Source organism: Oreochromis aureus, linkage group 7, assembly GCF_013358895.1.
Source record: "Oreochromis aureus strain Israel breed Guangdong linkage group 7, ZZ_aureus, whole genome shotgun sequence".
Classification (NCBI taxonomy): domain Eukaryota; kingdom Metazoa; phylum Chordata; class Actinopteri; order Cichliformes; family Cichlidae; genus Oreochromis; species Oreochromis aureus.
The window spans coordinates 22,485,337-22,500,714 of NC_052948.1; the positions used below are offsets into that span (position 1 = coordinate 22,485,337).

The window sequence follows — 15,378 nt, forward strand, 5'->3', positions numbered from 1 at the left end:
CATCTTGCACCCTGCTGTTGTATGCAGGATTCTCTCAGGGGCGTCTTTACACAGCCTGCACCTGGGGTCTTGCCGTGTGTGATAGACCCCAGCCTCTATGGATCTTGTGCCCAGAGCTTGTTCCTGTGCTGCCATGATTAGTGCCTCTGTGCTGTCTTTCAGTCCAGCTTTGTCCAGCCACTGGTAGGATTTCTGGATGTCAGCCACCTCCTCTATCTGCCGGTGGTACATACAGGGAGTGCAGAATTATTAGGCAAATGAGTATTTTGTCCACATCATCCTCTTCATGCATGTTGTCTTACTCCAAGCTGTATAGGCTCGAAAGCCTTCTACCAATTAAGCATATTAGGTGATGTGCATCTCTGTAATGAGAAGGGGTGTGGTCTAATGACATCAACACCCTATATCAGGTGTGCATAATTATTAGGGGGGATCACACTCCTCAGCCTCCCTGGGAAAGTCTATGCCAGGGTGCTGGAAAGGAGAGTTCGTCCGCTAGTCGAACCTCGGATACAGGAGGAACAATGCGGTTTTCGTCCTGGTCGCGGAACACTGGACCAGCTCTTTATTCTCTCAAGGATACTCGAGGGTGCATGGGAGTTTGCCCAACCAGTCTACATGTGTTTTGTGGACTTGGAGAAGGCATTCGACCGTGTCCCTCGGGGTGTCCTGTGGGAGGTGTTATGGGAGTATGGGGTGTCTGGCCCATTGCTACGGGCCATTCGATCCCTATACAACCGTTGCAAGAGTTTGGTTCGCATTGCCGGCAATAAGTCGGACTCGTTCCGGTGGGTGATGGGCTCCGCCAGGGCTGCCCTTGTCACCGGTTCTGTTCATAATTTTATGGACAGGATTTCTAGGTGCAGCCAAGTGGCGGAGGGCTTTCGCTTCAGTGGCCTCAGAATCTCATCTCTGCTTTTTGCGGATGATGTGGTTCTGTTGGCTTCATCAGGTGAAGGCCTCCAGCTCGCACTGGAACGGTTCGCAGCCGAGTGTGAAGCAGGCGGAATGAGGATCAGCACCTCCAAATCTGAGGCCATGGTTCTCAGCCGGGAAAAGGGTGGAGTGCCCACTCCGGGTCGGGGATGAGTTCCTGCCCCAAGTGGAGGAGTTCAAGTATCTCGGGGTCTTGTTCGCGAGTGATGGGAGAAGGGAGCCGGAGATCGACAGACGGATTGGTGCTGCGGCTGCAGTGATGCGGACGCTGCACCGGTCCGTCGTGGTGAAGAGGGAGCTGAGTGTAAAAGCGAAGCTCTCAATTTATCGGTCGATCTACGTCCCTACCTCACCTATGGCCACGAGCTGTGGGTAGTGACCGAAAAGAACGAGATCGCGGATACAAGCGGCAGAAATGAGCTTCCTCCGAAGGGTGGCTGGCCTCTCCCTTAGAGATAGGGTGAGAAGTTCGGCCATCCGGGAGGGGCTCAGAGTAGAGCCGCTGCTCCTCCACATCGAAAGGAGCCAGTTGAGGTGGTTCGGGCATCTGACAAGGATGCCTCCTGGGCGCCTCCTGGGTGAGGTGTTCGGGCATGTCCCACGGGAGGAGGCCCAGGGGCAGACCCAGGACACGCTGGAGAGATTATATCTCTCGGCTGGCCTGGGAACGCCTTGGTGTTCCCCCGGATAAGCTGGAGGAGGTGGCTGGGGAGAGGGAGGTCTGGGCTTCTCTGCTTAGGCTGCTGCCCCCGCGACCCGGCCTCGGATAAAGCGGATGAAGATGGATGGATGGATAATTATTAGGCAACTTCCTTTCCTTTGGCAAAATGGGTCAAAAGAAGGACTTGACAGGCTCAGAAAAGTCAAAAATAGTGAGATATCTTGCAGAGGGATGCAGCAGTCTTAAAATTGCAAAGCTTCTGAAGCATGATCATCGAACAATCAAGCGTTTCATTCAAAATAGTCAACAGGGTCGCAAGAAGCGTGTGGAAAAACCAAGGCGCAAAATAACTGCCCATGAACTGGGAAAGGTCAAGCGTGCAGCTGCCAAGATGCCACTTGCCACCAGTTTGGCCATATTTCAGAGCTGCAACATCACTGGAGTGCCCAAAAGCACAAGGTGTGCAATACTCAGAGACATGGCCGAGGTAAGAAAGGCTGAAAGACGACCACCACTGAACAAGACGCACAAGCTGAAACGTCAAGACTGGGCCAAGAAATATCTCAAGACTGATTTTTCTAAGGTTTTATGGACTGATGAAATGAGAGTGAGTCTTGATGGGCCAGATGGATGGGCCCGTGGCTGGATTGGTAAAGGGCAGAGAGCTCCAGTCCGACTCAGGCGCCAGCAAGGTGGAGGTGGAGTACTGGTTTGGGCTGGTATCATCAAAGATGAGCTTGTGGGGCCTTTTCGGGTTGAGGATGGAGTCAAGCTCAACTCCCAGTCCTACTGCCAGTTTCTGGAAGACACCTTCTTCAAGCAGTGGTACAGGAAGAAGTCTGCATCCTTCAAGAAAAAACACGATTTTCATGCAGGACAATGCTCCATCACACGCAGCGTCCAAGTACTCCACAGCGTGGCTGGCAAGAAAGGGTATAAAAGAAGAAAAACTAATGACATGGCCTCCTTGTTCACCTGATCTGAACCCCATTGAGAACCTGTGGTCCATCATCAAATGTGAGATTTACAAGGAGGGAAAACAGTACACCTCTCTGAACAGTGTCTGGGAGGCTGTGGTTGCTGCTGCACATAATGTTGATGGTGAACAGATCAAAACACTGACAGAATCCATGGATGGCAGGCTTTTGAGTGTCCTTGCAAAGAAAGGTGGCTATATTGGTCGCTGATTTGTTTTTGTTTTGTTTTTGAATGTCAGAAATGTATATTTGTGAATGTGGAGATGTTATATTGGTTTCACTGGTAAAATAAATAATTGAAATGGGTATATATTTGTTTTTGTTAAGTTGCCTAATAATTATGCACAGTAATAGTCACCTGCACACACAGATATCCCCCTAAAATAGCTAAAACTACAAACAAACTAAAAACTACTTCCAAAAACATTCGGCTTTGATATTAATAAGTTTTTTGGGTTCATTGAGAACATGGTTGTTGTTCAATAATAAAATTATTCCTCAAAAATACAACTTGCCTAATAATTCTGCACTCCCTGTACTGTGCAGGGGCCTGTCCGTCCATGATGGTTCCTCCCCTTGCTCCTCTTCTTTCTTGGGTTTCTGCTGCCTGTATTCACTAAGCACATGGTCGGTTGTGACCATCTTTCTGATGTACTCCTGAATGTTTGTTGTCTCATCCTAGACAATGATTGTGATACTCACAAGCCCCCAGCCTCTCTCCTTCCACTTAGCGTAAAGTCTCAGGGTGCTGGATTTGGGGTGGAAACCCTCCATCCATGGTCAGGAGCTTCCTTGTCTTGATGTCAGTGGTTTCCATCTCCTCCTTCGGCCAGCCTATTATCCCAGCAGCGTACCTGATCACCGGCAGGGTGTAGGTGTTGATGATCTTGTTCTTACAATTCAGCTGACTCCTCAGGACTTGCCTGACCCACTGCAGGTACTTGGTGGTTGCAGCTTTCCCAGCGGCCTCTCAGTGGTTTTCATTTGCATGTGGGATTCCCAGGTACTTGTAGCTGTCCTCAATGTTTGCAATGTTGCCTTCTGGTAGTGCAATCCAATCAGTTCTGACTACGTTCCCTCTCTTTGTTACCATATGTTTGTTTGTTATTATTCTTTTTCATTTATATGTTGACAAAATCTTTTTTAATTTGCATCGTTTAATTATTCAATCATTACACAAGTCTTGTGTGATGACTTCCATAAAACCCACAAGACTTGATCCAGGAGCAGCTCAAGAAGATCTGGAAAAAAAAAATTCCCGTAAAAGGAATTGTGTGGGTTAAATTAGCAGGACATTACAAGCTATAAAAAGGCTAATTGTCCAGTTTTATTGTCATCAAAACATAGAAGCTCAGCTCCATACTCCCCACGAAGCTCCTCAAAAAACTGGATTCAGAATTCCTCAGAAGTCTCTGAGGGGAGAACCAAACTCTTATCATGGCATTTAAGATATTTCTTTCATCCCTTTTCTTCCTTTCCCTTCCCACAGTCCTCAGACTTCATTGGGAATGATGTCAGAGTCACAGATTTCCAACGCATGACTGAGCACTTTATTTAGACCGCCTAGAGCCTAGCACCGGAAGGGGCAGGACCCTTTCACTTCTCATTTCCTGTACCACAGGAAGTGCATTCCTCGGCTGCTGGCAGTCGAACTACAGTTAAGAGCACAGTGTAACTGTGAGTTCCCGGCACTGGGCCAGCCTCCAGGAATCTTGGAGTAACTCCCAGTGGGCTGTCTCGGGATTTGGGTTGTGAGTGACAGAGCTGGATCAAGACAAATTTAGAACTCTCACTTCTTAAAATTATTTTGAGATTAAAAAAAGAAAAAAAATGTGTGTAAGAAATAACCAGTTCAGCTGTTGTCATGTTTATTTTGACTTGAATCAAACTACTGCTTGACCATAGATTAAGAGGCAGCAGCATAAAATAGCTGGGAAACTATATAGGTGTCAAGCTTTTGCCATTGTTGACATGTTCATTCCATGTAGGATTCATAGCTCTGAGCTGTCTTTAATAAAACTGCCCTTTCAATAGTCCACCACCACCAACAATCAAAACAAATCACAGTGAAGACCTTTAGCATTGCTAAACCTTAGCACCTTTACACTGATATGTGGAGATTTTAATTGAACATACTAAAAGCGAATGCCACTAAAGCCATACCCCCGCTGCTTTCTTTGTGCCCTGCTCGTCTTGTGGTCTCCTTCTTTTTGAAATATGTAAGTAGGTCATTCATGTTTTATTCTAGTTCTCTGACTCTGTATCTGCATGTTTATCTGACTGTGCTCCTGTAGGAGAAGGGAAAAGGAAACGCTCTGGTAAAGAATGACGCCCTGGAAGAACAGGATGCACAGAACCTGGAGATCGTTGCCTTCTGTGAAGACATAGCATCGTAAGATCCCTCTGCTTGCCATTGCCTTTCTTATATGTTTAAATATAAATATGAAAAATTGTTAAACTGCTCACAAAGTCACATTTCACATACCACAGTATCTTCACAAGTTGGAGCCATTAGTTCTACTGATAAGTTAAAATGGTGTAAATGATGGATGTAGCTACCATGATGTTACTCGTTGCAGTCTCAGTTCTTGGCCATATTGGTTTTCAGAGCAAAAGAATCACCATCTTTAGATGAAAGAGTGGAGTCACAAGTCAATAGTTAAGTTTAAGGGGAGTCCTTGTAGGCTACTGCTACCTTTGTCGAAACACCTGTCTGTTGAAGCATCTATTCACCCTCCTCAGAGTTTTTATAAAGGAAACAATCCACAGTTTCCAAAGGCTTCCTTTTTTGTGTTCCAGGCTATAAATAAACATTTTTAGTTAGGCATGTAGGATTCTGTCAATTTTAAGACAGTCTTAAGTGACATTTACAGGAACTGCAGTTTTTTGCACTTTGATGTTGGTTTCATTTTTTTTGATCCAAAGGCTCCCCCTTTAGCACGGACTGTAGGCAGTGAAGCACACGGCCACAGAAATTACTTTTAGTTGGTTGTGACTGCCTAAAAAGATGGTTTTACCAAATATAGCATTTGTGCATACTTGGACATTTTCATGCATGCATTTGCTTAATTGTATGGTTTCAGTTCTCTTCATTGCTTGAGGCTGTACAGAATTTCTCACTCCGGTAGCTATTTTGGGTGGAGTAAAGATGACGCTCTCTTTGGAGAATCCACTTTCATTGTGTTAATAAAGTCAACACCCACTGTTGTTTGCCCAACGACTTCCCTCCATGCTTGTGGGTCAACAAATAGTTTGCATGGATTCTTTTGAGAAAACATGGGGGGGGGGGGCTTTTTCATAACATTGTCTGTCAACATCAGACACTTACAGATAACTAATTTGAGGCCTTATGGAAGCTTCTTGGGACTGGAGAGTAATTAGTTTTCAGTCATTTTATAGGATCTTTTCCATGTGTGTAATCATAATGTGCTATTCAGATTTGCTCTCCTTTCTCCCCTCCATCCATTTTTCCTGTTACGCTGCCCATCCTGCATTTAGTAGTCTCATCCAAGCCATCTGATTCATTTGTTTGGCTGGCCTTGGCTTCCCCTAATGTATTTTCACTGGCCAAATAGACCAAAATATGAAGAGCAGAAAGTGCTGCATGTTTCTATTCTGATTTTTTTTTTTCTTTACTAATTTTTTTTCTCCCCCCTACCAGCCTCCGTTCCAAATTCCCTCATGATGACATTGCAACCAACCCTGGCTTCATCCTTAGCCCTGTCATTACCCAGAGAAATGGTGGTGGTGATAATAGCTGTTCTGTCAAGGTTTCTATCGAAATCTCTGATTCTCAGCAGCCTGTAACCTTCACCTGTGATGGTAAGCATTTGAACGAAGTAAGAAATTGTCTGTTGTATGAGCCATGTTTCAATCAGTTCTTAACCGGATGAAAGGGCAGAATATGTACTTGATATGTCACGTGATACAAATGCTACTATGAAGGAACTAAAGAAGTGTCAAGTTTATTTTAGCTTATGAGCTTGATCTCCAACTGTTCTGAAATTGTCGCATAATAACCTGTTAAGAAGCCCAAAAAGTTTGTGTTAGTGCAAAAAAACAAAAACAAAAAAAGCTACTGTCATAAATCCAGTTTATACACTGGCACATCTCCTTACTGTAGAGCAGGGGTGTCCAAACTTTTTTCACGGAGGGCCACATACATAAAAATATAGGAGGGGCTGGGCCACTTACTAGAAATTAGGTATATAACCTTAACTGTAGTGTATTAAAGTTAGAAAAATCATTTAAAAGTGGTCAAATGTGTTATATTGTTGAATATAATTAAAGACAAAACTGCCTTCATCACAGCTTTCCATAAATGGATCTTTATTGATTTATTCAGAAAAAGCTTTGGTAGCTCATTCTCAGAACAGCAGCAGATTTCTTCTTGGACAGAAGATTTACAGCACAGAGAAAAAACAATAAAGGGGAAAATGGGACGGGTACATTTCAAGCTTGTTATTTAAGTTCTTAGGCTTAGCAACACACCTATTAACGTTCGTTTGAAACGGTTATCAACATTAACAGACTGAACTGGACTTAATAACAGGAGTGCATATAATTTTAGTAAATTATTCTGGTGAGTATCAGCTGCGCTGGGTATGTAAATCGGGCCATCCAGCCGCGGTGCTGATCGTGCGCCACTCGTGCCAAAAATCCGGACAAATGTCACTTGATCAAGGAGCAAATCTGCATCAGATGAGATCAGCTGACTTTGCGTGTGCGCGCGCTGTGCACAGCGGTGTGTACTCTGTGTGTTAACAAGAAAACGCATATAAGAAAGTGGTGCGCAAAAAGCAGGGTAGTGACAGAATTGATGCGCATTATTGATATTTGAAGCATGTGTACCTGCACATGCATGCTTATTAACACACCGGTACTGTGGAATATATTTTTTACTCACCTAAAGTGCTCGTGCTCTCGTCCACTCCCCGCAAAAAAAAAAATTAGCAGCTGTGCGGTGTCTGTGGCATCAGTGCTTGGATCGCATGCGATGGAGTAAAAATCAAAAGCACAGCTTTATCAGACAGTTGCAGTTTAATGTTGGCTGACAGTCTTCAGTGCGTGGCACAACTGTATTTCTGGACATGCTGACATTGTTGAAGTCCTGCACTTTTTCCGGGCACATTATTTCGGTGACTTTAACGAGGCAGCGTTTTATGAGGTCTCCATCTGAATAAGGCTTGCCATGTCTTGCGATGAGTTGGGCGACCTCATAGCTGCTATTGGAGCCTTTTCCTGGACAATTTGAGCACGAAAAAAATACTGTTGCTGACCCTGCAGGATAGCTACCCTTTGCTTTAATTTCTGCTCTCGCTCAGCACCAGTGTAGGATGCATAGGCCTGATGTTTGGTTTCATAATGACGTCGTACATTATACTCTTTCATAACTGCCACAGTTTCAGTGCAGATCAAACAGACACACTTCCCCTTTAATTCTTTGAAGAAATATTCACTCTCCCACTGTGTCTGAAATTTTCTGCACTCACTTTCTACCTTTCGCTTCTTTGGTTCTGCCATGTTTGGTAACTTGGGGTAAATTTCTTCTGTGATTGTCCTTTTTGGTAGAGCAACTGCCTTTATCAACAGTAGCTCCCCCTGGTGTTAAAACTAAGAAGTGCAATACACTCAAGCAAAAGTTGAAGTGCGGGCCATTTTCTATTCTATTTATAAAATTACTTGAGAGCCAATTAAAAATGGACGGGCCGGACTATGGACACCCCTGCTGTAGAGGGTCCATGGGCAATGTCTTTGTCAGTCAGAAAGCTGAAAAACTGATAATGATTCAGTCCTGTGGTTCAGATTCTTCAGACAATCGCTTGATCCATTCTTAGCGACTTTCAAAACAGTGCTTCCTGGTGCAAAATGAAGCAATTTTCCTGCCAAATTCCTGTACCGATGGTACACCATGTGAATCGGCTAAAAAGGAAACTTGTGCTCCTATGCCTTTAAGAGCAAGCAGCTCCGATTGCAGATAAGGGAGCTCTGAAGGAGGAAACGACATTCACAGTTGCCAAACTCTTCGCACACACATTTTTCTTTTCATTTTTTTTCTGTCGTGGGAATTATATTATGTTCCTTTTCCACACAGATAAAGGTTTGTCCCCTCACCATTCAGTAGCCATGTTGGGTAAAAGGAAGTGGAGTTAGTTTTTGTTTGGTTTGGTGTTTTTTCCCTTCTCAAGGTCCTATTAAGGATTTTGGTTTAGTTCCCTGTTTATTTGGGGAGCTGTAATTGGCTGACCCCTCCTTATTCACATACAAATCTACAACCGCTCTGACTGACATGTCTTTAAGGATCTGAAGCCAAACACACTGGAGGCTGTCAGGCAGTCCACTGCGCACTTTTGTTAGACATATTATTCCAACTGCGTGACCAAGTTCACCACTGTCTGGGTCCTTGAGAATCAGTGTGTCTGTATGTGAGTGTACATCTAGGATATTTTGCATCTTACTGTGTCCATACCCCAAAAATAAACATGACACTTATTTTGTTTTAACACCAAATTTATTTTCTTAGAGATAGACAAGTTCTCAGGCCTTAGTGTGTCCGTATGTATTACTTATGACCTAGAACTTATGACATAGGCACCACTCTGAAAAGCCCAGTTCAAAGTCAAAAACCTATGAGAAACGTATCTAATACTTTTTTGCTTTTTGGAGCTTCCTGCTTCTTATCATAGTTTACATTGTCTTCCTGTTACAGCTAATTTCACCTCCTTAAAAGCCACAGTCACTTTCTAAATAGGGTTCTTTTGTCCATGTGTGATGTCTTTTTCATTAGTTCAACTCAAAGCTAACCCTAACCTACTCTAACCCTAACCCTTTCTCAGTGTTTTTCTTCATTCCCCCACTTTTTGGTCTTGTCCTTTCTTTTTTTAGAAACTACAAATTAAAAATGCCACATGAGAAATTTTTCCTGTCCGCTCTGCACCTTCTTGTCTCGTTCTTTTCATTTTTTTTCCTTTTCTTCACAGGTTCTATTTGATCTTCATCTTCTCTTATTTATTACTCAGTAGCTCGTCTTCACATTTAAGAATTACAAAAGAGGACGGAGCAAAAAATGTGACAAATGAAAGGGAGTAAAGAGATGATTTATAAAGGAAAGAAAACAAAGAATGATATTTATGAAGAAACTCGATGACAAAGGTACACACTTTGCGTAAGAGAATGAGAATTGCTTGAAGTGAGAAGTAAATATGCAGAGAATGACAGAAGTTAAATTCTAAGAGCCCTGGGTTGTCGTCTGTTGCTGGGAGGATGTTGGAGAGGAGACAACCCCATGTTTCTTAAATCTTTCACCTACACAAAAAAAACACATATCAGAAAGAACTTTTAATACGTAAAGTCTAACTAAACTAAGATGCAGAAATCAAACTGGCTGTGGCTGGAATGGGAATTGGCACCTAGAAGTCTAAGCTCATAGTACTCGACCGGAAAAGGGTGGAGTACCCACTTGGAGTCGGGAATAAGTTGCCAAGTGGATTTTAGGTATCTCAGGGTCTCCTTCACAAGGAAGGGAAAAAGGAGCAAGAGATTGACAGATGGATTGGTGCAGCATATGCAGTAATGAGTGTGATGTACCGGTCTGCTGTGGTGAATTGATACTATTAGGGATGCAACGATACCAATTTTTTCAAACCGATCCGATACCGATACTTGGATCTGAGTACTTGCCGATACCGAGTACAAAATCCGATACTTCTACCACACACAAGTTAAACTTAACCAGTAGTAAAGAAACGACCCCAGACAACTCTTTAACACAAACGAAACGTTTACTGAACGTAAGGTAAGGGCAGAGACAAATACTGTACAACACATCCCTTTTTTAAACTCAAATGATATTCCAATTCCTTAACCAAATGAAATACACTGTATAAATGAAATAATTCCCTTTCAAATTATATTAAACAACCCAACTTATGTTATCACCTTTTGGTAAGTTACTCACTAATATACACTCCAAAACACGTTATATAACTCCACTAAACATACAATATTCACACATGGGCCCCACACACACTCACATTCACACTTGTTGCAGGCCTGTTTGCTGCTCACGCTGGACGATGGAGAAAATCCTCTTCTCCCCAGTAAGAGCACAAAAGTCTGACTTACAGTTCCGTTGCTCGGTAGGTCGCCGTTCACCAGTCCCACACTAAATCCACTCCCTGCGGACCCGATGCTGTCTCTGCTACAGCACGTTAGCCCGTCACTGTCCAGCTCCCCGACAGTCCATAGCGGCTGCCTCCGTGGTGCAGCCAAGCAGTCCGGGCTAGCCTTTAGCCTCGGCGATCGTAGCTGGAAACACAGTTTTCCACGGTGGTGCGACCGTTGAAACAAAAAGTCACTTCACCCACACTCTGTTGCGAAGCTCCCACACGGTTAGCTTTCTAGTTACACACTCTTTTGTGCTAGTTAACCTCAGTAAAACTAGCCGAGTCTCTCACTTTGGCTCAGCTAACCTGGTGCATCTCTCCATGCCGTTCTCTTCTCCTCCTCCATTGCAACAGATACACAGGTCCCGTTTATGCTACCTTCACGGGCCTCCAGAAAATTAGAACTCTGAACAATATTTTAACTCCTTCAGAGTTACATACCATAAAATAATACTTTATGATTAACATAACAGTTTGATTGCTCTAATTACCTGTATTTACCTTGTGACATATTACAGGGCAAATTAAATTCAGGGTACAGTTACATATAAGGTTCACATAACTGTGAACACCTTATGTTACCGTGGCGTTCAAGTCCATGGGAATTATGAGTATCTACTCCCAAATGCGGGCTACATTAGTATCGGTTCATGGTATCGGTTAACTTTTACGAGTACGAGTACGCACACATTTTACAGTATCGGCCCCGATACCCGATACCAGTATCGGTATCGGTGCATCCCTAGATACTATAGATGTACTCTTCAATCTGCATTACCAATCGCACTTTTGGCCACGGCCCGTGGGTAGTGACTGAAAGAATAAGAGCGTGGATACAAGCAATGGAAATTGGTTTCCTCTGAAAGCTGTCAGGCCTCTCCAGTCCTTCTGCCTAGGATGCCTCCTAGGTGAGGTGTTTTGGGCACGTCCCACTGGAATGAGGGCCCTGGGTTAGACCCAGGACACACTGGTGATATTACATTTCTCAGCTGGCTTGAGAATGCCATGGTGTTCGCCCCATAATAGCTACAGGAGGTGGCTGTGGAGATGGGCAGTCTGGAGGTCTTCTTAGGCTGCTGCCCCCACGGGACGGATTGATGGCGTGAAATTCTTAGTATCATAGAATCACCATTACAGTATGCCTTAATTCTCAGCCTTGAACTCCTCCACTTTCTGTTATGCTTTAGCATCTACTTTCCTTCCAATCGTGGTTTTTCCTTTGCTGTTGTGGGGCTCTTTTTTTTTTTTTTCTCTCCTCCTTCTTCTTCTTCTTTTTTTCCCTCTTTGATTCTCTCTGACAGTTGGACTTGTTACTGAAACATAAATCTCTGTTTCCTCTCTTCACATCTTTATGATCTTTGCCTTGTAGATTTAACAAGTGCAGAGTGACTTCTGAACCTCTTACTTGGATCCTACATAAAAGGGATTTGACATGCACTGTAACAAAAAGTAACTTTCGTTGGTCTCACTTTGTTCTCGGTTCTATGTGTGTGTGTGTGCACGTGCACTAAATCAACCATTAATATTTTTGTTCGAGTGTGACTCGACCAACACCATTCCCCAGTCATGTGTGAAATGGTTAACAGTATTTGACGTCGGAATTTTTTCCTCTTGTAACTTGTGCCCTCAAATATGCCCGCTGGGAATTCCATTACCAGTTCAGAATACTTCCAAAATGAGGCATGGACTGTGTAATTGCATTGTTACAAAATGCTCTTGTAGCACATATGTGACCACCATTGCCACACAGGCATTGCAGTGCTAGCTTAAGCGACAAGAAAAGCCTCACCATTCCTCCTAAGGGTGGAGGGTGGTGTGTTATTGCTTTAGGCAGGGGTGGTCCAGCTCCGTGTGTGTCAATATGAACTTCTTTTAAGTAACCTGAGCATGTGTACTTAATCCAACGCCTAGATGTATCCTTGTGTGAAGAGTCTGTGTCTGTCTTTTTATCTGTCAGCCTATGTTTATGTATATTCAGTGTGCTTAAAAACTCATTTGAAGTAGGTAAACGGCAGAATAATCTGCTGTGTCAAGTTACGCTCTCCACCTAATCTTCGCTTGGCCTGACACATCAGGTATCGCAGGACACGCAAACACCCAGGGCTGACCCAAAATCCCCCTCACTTAATATTATTTCACAGTATTCTGCGGTAATGCCTTTGATTCGAGAACTGGTTTGATTTGAAATATGAAACACGAGCTGTTCAGAACCTGGGAGGATGTGTTTTGTGGTTAGAAAGGAATTTTGATCACTATAAGAGTTCAGTTCCCCCACCTGCAAAAGCAGCTTTTTAACAGCCTCAGAAAGTTATTGTGGTCAAGTCTCACAAAAAAGGCAAGATTGGAACTGGCTATTTACCTTTAATCTTTCTAATTCAAATTATAGTCATTTTTTGTTTGTCAGCTATTCAATATGCTGTGGTAAATTGTTTTGGGAATGCTCCAAATTTATTTTTTTAGCTAACCCAGTGGGTAGTGTGTTCATCTTTGTTCCATAATTACCTTTCCCTCTCCGTCTGTTGATCTTTCCATCTTTTGTCTCTCCTCCATGTTTACCTCTCTTTCATGATTGCCTTCTTCCCTTTTCTTCATTATTGTCTCTGGATAATAATCATGCCTTTTTTTTCTCCTTAAGTGAGTTCTCCAGTGGAGCTGTTGATCAGTCAGACTCTGTGCTGGGTCCATGATGACTTGGACAAGGTAGACTTCTCCAGCTACTTGCTCAAAGTCTGTGGCCGGGAGGAAGTGCTACAAAAGTGAGTATTTCTAATACACTGGCATTTGAAATGCCACTTCTCCCAGGAGTTTCTAATAAGTTTATTTTTTCATGCATTTTTTTTCTCTCTTTCTCAGTTTCTCTCTTTCATCTCTTTGTCTGTGAGTCTCCTGTCTTGGCAACATGTTTAATCTGTCATCATCAACTGCTGGCTAAATTAATGCTGTGTTTGTTGCACGACCATTTGCTGGAATAAATCTTAATAATCTCCCACTGGCTACACTCAGAACTACAATACTATTTACTGTAAAATCATTATGTATGTAACCATCACTTTATACTTTTAAACATAAGCTGTTTGAATGTTTAAGTGCTTGTATTCTTGTTATGGATTACATCTTTGGATTATTAGTATTCTAAGCTAGCAAGGTAAATTATGACTGTATTAGTAAAAAAGATGGGTCTGGTATCAACATGTGTTTTAAGACCTTTAAGGAGACTGGTAACTTGTTTTGACGCGCACCATATCCTGCTTGATAATATGATCCTACAGAGTTTACCAAAAATACAGTTTTCAGAGTTTTCTTCAAAAATGGATAAAAACATGTGAGCTACCAGTGTTTGTTTTTGTCACACAGACATAAAAGACTTGAACTTAAAAAGAAACTTTTTTTTTTTCCCTATAAAATCTGACACTGCAGGTATAAAAATGCTGATTTATTTATTTTTGCAGTTTTATAACAGAGCTTAAACATGTTTTTTAGCCCTGTCTATCTCCTGTAGTTGGGAAGTTATTATGGTTCAAAAGTGCTGGAAAAAATAAGTGCAAATTTTCATCCCACCTCCGTTTACTTCGACGGTCTGTAACACTGTCACTGGTGTTGATTGATTTTGTTTTCATTGAATGACCCATTTGCTAAAAATAGGCACAAAAATAAGCAAATATTATTTTGTCTTATAGAGAAATGTATACAGTGTCAGTGGGTTAACTCTTTTCTGTTAAAACCTTCCTTTAAAATGTTTTCAACAACTGCTCTATAATATTCTTAACATATAATTGTTTGTTTTTTCTTTTCTTCTTTGTTTTAAACCTTTCTTATCTGTCACTATGTGCCACAGTAAACACAGCCTGGGCAGCCATGAGTACGTTCAGAACTGCAGGAAGTGGGAGAATGAGATCACATTACAACTGCTCTCTCACTCAACTATGAGAAGGGACTTGGCACGCACTGTGAGTTACTCTGTCATCTTATCATATGGGCTCTTTTCCCACTCCTGAAAATCAACAACATGCAGTCTTCATATGGTAAAATCATGATTTGACTGATATACTTTTGGTTGATAGACTTTTGCTGTTTTTTTTTCTTCTTAGGCAGAAGATGACAAGTCTACCATAGACTTAGAGAAGTACCTGGGCCTGGTGGAGAGGCCTTTTAAGGAGAATGTCACAAGGTCTGAGCATCCTACATTAGTTAAAAATATTACAAACAACTTCAGAACAAGCAGACTTGGTATTCCATTTTCAGTTGCATAAATAGTCCTGTATTTTCACTCCTCCTATTATTTTACTTATTTTAAATCATCTCTTGGCTCTTTCCAGACCTGGTTTTCAGTCACAATAAATCAAAAGTGAGATGTGATTTAAAAAATTATTGATGCCAGCCTTAAAAAAAAAAGCAGAAGAAACATATGGTTTCTTCTGATATTAATTTGGCTTTCTTTCAAAGTCTACTTCACTGGCTCCTCTGGATGGCTTCCAGTGCTGCTGCTATTTTTAGATTGCTCCCCGGGAGTCTCTTTCTCACCCCTTTCTTACTGTGCACTCTGCCTACCTCTGTGGTTCTCAAATGTATGCCGAGAGCAAATATACATTTCTGTTTAAAAAGGACTTTGTTTCATTCGGAGGATCAGATGGTGTTGAAA

At 42.5% G+C, this 15,378-nt stretch overlaps 1 protein-coding gene across 3 annotated transcripts in view; it reads left to right on the forward strand.

The window, feature by feature from the left end:
* The window catches only part of pik3c2a (phosphatidylinositol-4-phosphate 3-kinase, catalytic subunit type 2 alpha), a 51,322-nt gene that overhangs the window by 15,515 nt on the left and 20,429 nt on the right, over positions 1 to 15,378 (forward strand). For all 3 annotated transcript variants that reach the window (XM_031731819.2, XM_031731820.2, XM_039614702.1), the window contains exons 3-7: positions 4,869 to 4,966; positions 6,236 to 6,396; positions 13,375 to 13,495; positions 14,575 to 14,686; positions 14,828 to 14,907. In XM_031731819.2, coding sequence (XP_031587679.1) covers positions 4,869 to 4,966; positions 6,236 to 6,396; positions 13,375 to 13,495; positions 14,575 to 14,686; positions 14,828 to 14,907 — 572 coding nt within the window. The remainder of the gene's footprint in view (positions 1 to 4,868; positions 4,967 to 6,235; positions 6,397 to 13,374; positions 13,496 to 14,574; positions 14,687 to 14,827; positions 14,908 to 15,378) is intronic.